Source organism: Aulostomus chinensis, chromosome 16 (assembly GCF_037954235.1).
Source record: "Aulostomus chinensis isolate RoL2024-O1b breed Wild chromosome 16, RoL_Achi_v1.0, whole genome shotgun sequence".
Classification (NCBI taxonomy): domain Eukaryota; kingdom Metazoa; phylum Chordata; class Actinopteri; order Syngnathiformes; family Aulostomidae; genus Aulostomus; species Aulostomus chinensis.
Genome location: NC_141335.1, coordinates 436620 through 442500, shown reverse-complemented (window position 1 = coordinate 442500; position 5881 = coordinate 436620). Strand labels below are relative to the sequence as shown.

General features: G+C 47.1%; 1 protein-coding gene across 2 annotated transcripts in view; it reads left to right on the top strand.

Moving 5' to 3' along the window:
• vsx1 (visual system homeobox 1 homolog, chx10-like) overlaps nt 1-3648 on the top strand; it is an 8330-nt gene extending 4682 nt beyond the window's left edge. Inside the window, exons 3-5 of one of the 2 annotated variants that reach the window (XM_086180045.1) lie at nt 273-396; nt 853-1033; nt 2561-3648. In XM_086180045.1, coding sequence (XP_086036171.1) covers nt 273-396; nt 853-1033; nt 2561-2865 — 610 coding nt within the window. In that variant the 3' untranslated portion in view covers nt 2866-3648. Of the gene's footprint in view, nt 1-272; nt 397-852; nt 1049-2560 lie in introns of both variants that reach the window. The other variant, XM_086180044.1, reaches the window with a different exon arrangement.
• Nucleotides 3649-5881: the final 2233 nt, after the last annotated feature.

Sequence of the window (5881 nt, the reverse complement as noted above, 5' to 3'; positions counted from 1 at the left end):
ACTTTGTTTCACATCAAGGGTGCTGACATTTTTAATTCAAATTAGTTTTGACTTGGATTCACCAACGTCACAGGTTCAAGTCAATCTGTAAGTTTTAGACAGAAATGATGAAATGTTGACTATTTATTGATGACGACAGTGACGTTTAGAACTCGATGGAACGTCAACCGGAGTTCAGCCCCAAATCTCCGCGTCACGCTGTCTGTATATTGGACGGTGATTGGCTCAAGCATCAGTGATGTCATCAGTCTGGTTCTGTTTGTGGGCCGCAGGACCGTGTTCACGTCGCACCAGCTGGAGGAGCTGGAGAAGGCCTTCCACGAGGCGCACTACCCCGACGTCTACGCCCGGGAGATGCTGGCCATGAAGACGGAGCTGCCGGAGGACAGAATACAGGTGTGACATCTTCAGCATCAGCTGACCAACCAGATGACGTCATACACGTGTCACTTAGGGTAAAGGTGACCTGGAACGTTCACGACGAGTTCACGGAACAGTCTGGGATCCTTCACATCTTCCTCTTTGCGTTTCTGACTGTCGTGAAACTTGTTATGTCAGCAGAACCTGTTTCCACCTGACGCAGGTGAACAAGCTCAAAGGTCCAAATTCACGTGCAGAAATGACTTAACCCGCCCGCGAGCCGGAGCCGCGACAGACGCGGAACATTTCACCTGAGCCGCGCCGCAGGTCGGTCCGGTTCGATCCGGGCTCTAGTTTCATTTAGAAGGTCTCGCAGCCCCTCAGTCCGCGGACTGGGTTCGGGTTCGCTGAACCTCGCCGAGACCACTCAGCAGCGCCCGGCCCTGACGGGTCCACTCCGGACCAGCCTCGTGACTGTGATCTCACCCGCAGGTCTGGTTCCAGAACCGGCGGGCCAAGTGGCGGAAGCGGGAGAAGTGCTGGGGCCGCAGCAGCGTGATGGCGGAGTACGGCCTCTACGGCGCCATGGTGCGCCACTCCATCCCGCTGCCTGAGTCCATCCTCAACTCCGCCAAGAACGGCATGATGGGCTCCTGCGCCCCCTGGCTGCTCGGTGAGCCGCATGCACGTCAGTGCCACGCACACGCACCACACCACGCATCAATACACAGGGCCGGCACGCGCGCGCACGCACACGCACGCGGGGTTCACACAAACCCTGATATTCCGTCAAAGTACCTGAGCAGGTTAGAGGATCCGGACTGAGCTCTCAGGGAGTTTATTACATCAGTAGTGTAGTAGTACAAAATGAAGTACTAGTATCTACAAGGTATAGCAGTGATTGAGTCTGAAATTCAATACCTGAACAAACGCTTACATTGTTAAATGCTAAACAAGCAGACTGCAACTAGTTAGTTAGGTTTATACGAGCTAACTATCTGACTGACACAACATCACGCCCCTAAAAACGAGTTGGTGTGGACGCCGTGATGCAACACAGTGGAAACACATGATAAGTTAGGAGAGGTTAAAGGGTTATTCCACCCAAACAGTAAGACCCAGGGGTCGTCTCCTCCCTGTGACGCCGGCGGCAGCGCCGGCTGCTGGAGTTTACCTGGTAAAGGTTCTTCAGCCTCTCAAACAACTGACAGGGCCAGTGAGTTTCAAGTGAAAAAATAAACAAAAATAGACTACAACCATAAAATGTCTGTAAACTGCTGGTCTGAGCTCGAGCCTCACTGTTCAGCGAGCCCCGTGCCGCCATGGCTTGGAGCTCCAGGCTCTTCCTGTCAAATTTTTTGTGGACTACAAGACTGCGCCCAAGCTTCCACGGGGCAGAGACATAAGAGACGTTCATCAGGACATTTTTGGGTGAACTTTTCCTCTAACATTCACCAGCTAACTGCTATCTGAAGCAGAAAGTTTCAAGATGAAAAACTCTGGCTGTTTCTCGCACCAAGAACAGCTCCTTTCTGTCAGAACTGCTGCACTAATATTGATATATATAATATTATTATTAATATTAATATTGATGAGCAAACTGCCCATCAAACCAAGTCCCAGTGGCGCTCGTGTCACTGTGGAGGGAGCTGTCGCTTAGCCAGCACAGTTATTTCAAGCTAGCTGATGCATTTGCTCAATGTAAACTACAACAAAGCCAGCATCGTTCACTGTAGACGGTTCACGGTGGCGGGGAGGTATAGACTCCTGGAGACGACACAGTGAGACGAGATCAGCAGAGCAAAGCAGAGTTACACCCACCACAACAACAACAACAACAACAACAACAACACCACAACAACAAGAACAACAACAACACCACCACCACCACAACAACAACACAACACAACACCACAACAACAACAACAACAACAACACAACACCACCACAACAACAACAACAACAACAACAAGAACAACACAATATGTGAAGCTGTGAGTTTAGAGACGAGAACATTTCAGTTCAGGATTCACTTCCATTTACATGCTGGGGTGATAGCTGACATTCTGACGTTCGCGTCAATCGATGACCTCATCAACAGTCAGGACGCCTGAAACAAGATGAAAATAAACACGATTGTAAACTACAGAAAAACTCTGTGATGATGCAAACTGAACTGAATCTCCGTCCACCCACACAGGAATGCACAAGAAGTCTCTGGAAATGGCTAAAAAGTGTTCTGCTACTCCAGAGATGGACTCCAGCCGCTCCGACTCGTTTGGTGAGGCCTCGGAGCAGCGGCCTGGTGAAAGCCGGGAGGTGGAGCTGAAGGCAGCAGAGGACGAGGAGCTGCTGGAGGAGGAGGAGGAGGACACAGAGGAGGAGGTGGCCATCGACCTGTCCAGCTCCTCCAAACAGCAGCAGCACGAAGAGAGCGGCGGCTTAATAAGGCCCGCCTCCTCGCCACGGAGGCACAGTGAAAGTACATCAGAGGACTGCAGCTGAAGGTCGTCTGAGGCTGGAGTGCAGCAATCCAACCCAGTGCTCTGTTGTTGGAGCACAGCAAATTGTCATGGTGTTGTTTGTTACCATGGCAACTCTGATTGCTTACCCTACAAAAACAGACAGAACAAACACTAGCACATGTATGCAAGAGTGGTGACTCTTCGTCAGGATTGCAATTTGGAGACTGTGAAATATAAAAGAGCTTAAAATGAAATATTGAACGCTCTTGTGAGTTAGCATGTTAACATTCTAGCTCGTTGGTAACAAATGCACTAGCTGTAGTATTAGTACATCAGTACGAGTACTGCATGCTAAAACATTAGCACAGTCACCACCAAGCAAGTAGTTAGCCACAATTACAAGTGTTTACTGTCGGTGAACGACATTATTATGCTGCAGGTGATCATGCCTCTCCTCCAGCCAGCCACATGAACAGTGCTAGCATGCTATCACCATGCTAACTCATGCTAACAGAAGACAATCAGATCTTTGAGGAAACAGGCAAGGTCTTTTAAATGAACTCTGAGAGGTTGTAAATACTTTCAAGTCTGTGTGTACTGATGCTTGTATTGTAAGGAGAGGCTGTTTTATTGCCTGACTGCTGGAATAGAAGAGACAATTTGATGTTTGTTCCTGTTGGTTTCTGTGTGTTTTCAAGTTTTCGTCTCTCCAGCTGACTGAAGGTCTGTGAATGAATGTAATTCAAATGTAATATTTAAAAGTGTTTATTGTCGTCATACGTAGGTGCGGCAGCAGGTTCAGCAATAAAACAGAGTATTTTTGGAATCACTCTTTGTTTGTATTGTTAGTCAGTTGCAGCTGGAGTGGCCATTTGTCCACAAAACAAAACAAAACAATGACAAATTTCAAATCAAACTTTCCATAATAAAAACTCAAAAGGCCCCTTTTGCACCGTGGGTTGTGGTGTACACGGATGGGAAAAACATGAGGTCCAAACGAATGTCCAGTTTCAACAAAAAAACGTGGTTTATTCAGCCAAAAATCAAGCAAACACAGAACAAAGAAAAATCCTGTGCCTCTGCCGATCAGGTAAAAACCGTTAACCCATCCAGGTGTGTGCTTACCTGTATAACCTGTGAAGCCTCCCTTCCGTGCCCAAATGAAACAAAATGTATTATTATAACTAAAATAATAATAATAATAATAATAATAACGATAATAACAAACAAAAGACCCAAACAAAAGAAATTATAACTACCATAATATTAACAGAAATTTAATCATAATCAAATAAAAATAAATACATTGATTGAGAATAATCAAATCGAAACACGAAGCTAAATAAATACTCAACTAAATAACCCTAAATTGCTCCTACAGCAGCAAACGTATTCTACTGAAGCGCCACAATCCGATTCTATTAATATCTAACTTGAAATCTCATCTCCTCCTCCTCCATTTTATCCGGTTGGTCCGGGTCGGGGGGCAGCAGCCTCAGCAAGGAAGCCCAGACTGTCCTCTCCAGCCACGTCCACCAGCTCTTCCGGGGGAATCCTGAGGCGTTCCCAGGCCAGCCCAGAGATATAATCCCTCCAGCGTGTCCTGGGTCGGCCTGAGGCCTCCTCCTGGTCAGACATGCCTGGAACACCTCCTGAGGGAGGCGTCCTCTCCAGATGCCTGAACCACCTCCACTGACTCCTCTACCTGGAGGAGCAGCAGCTCTGCTCTGAGTCCCTCCTGAAGGACTGAGCTTCTCACCCTGTCTCTAAGGGAGAGCCCAGCCTCCCTGAGGAGGAAACTCATTTCAGCCGCTTGTACTCAGGATCTTGTTCTTTCAGTCATTACCCAGAGCTCATGACCACAGGTGAGGGTTGGAACGTAGACTGACAGGTAAACTGAGAGCCTCTCCTTCTGGCTGAGCTCCCTCTTCACCACAATGGACCGGTTTAGCACCTGCATCACTGCGGACGCGCCCCAATCCGCCTGTCAATCTCCCGCTCCATCCTACCCTCACTCGTGAACAAGACCCCGAGATACTGAACTCCTCCACCTGAGGTAGGACCTCCCCCCCGACCTGGAGTGGGCAGGCCCCCCTTGTCCAGCTAAGGACCATGGCCTCAGACTTGGAGGTGCTGACTCTCATCCCAGCCGCTTCACATTCGGCTGCGAGGTTGTGGCCTGATGGAGCTAAGAGGACCACGCCCTCCTGCCACCAAACTCGACCTCCTCCACCACCCGGCTGCACCTAGAAATTCTGTTCACAAAAGTTATGAACAGAACCGGTGACAAAGGGCAGCCTTGGCAGTGTCAACCCTCACCGGGAACAAGTCTGACCTACTGCCGGCAACGTGGACCAGACTCTCACTATTCTGGTCTCACGCCCTTTGTAAGGGGCCATCCACCCCATTCTCCCGGAGTATCCCCACAGGGTGCTCCTGGGATCACGGTCAAAAGCCTTCTCCAGATCCACAAACCACATGTGGGCAAACTCCCATGCCCCCTCCAGCACCCTAGCGAGGGTGAAGAGCTGATCCATGGTTCCACGGCCCCTTTCTTAAAGATGGGGACCCACCACCCCGTATATATATATATATATATATATATATATATATATATATATATATATATATATATATATATATATATATATATATATATATATATATATATATATATATATATATATATATACACACACACACACACACACACACACACACACGCACGCGGACATACGTATGTACATAGATATATACACATACATATGTGTATATACACACATATACATAGATAGATATGTGTGTATACATACAAATACGTATGTACATAGATATATACAATATACGCACAAACGTATTACATAGATAAATATACACAAACATACATACGTGTATATACACACATATATATATATATAGATATAGATAGATATGCGTGTATATATAGAGACCGAGAGAGAGATATTATATTGATTATAAATTGATTTATTGTATCATTACTGATACAATATTTGAGTACGCCTTATATTACGTCACTTCCTATGTCCTATGTCCTA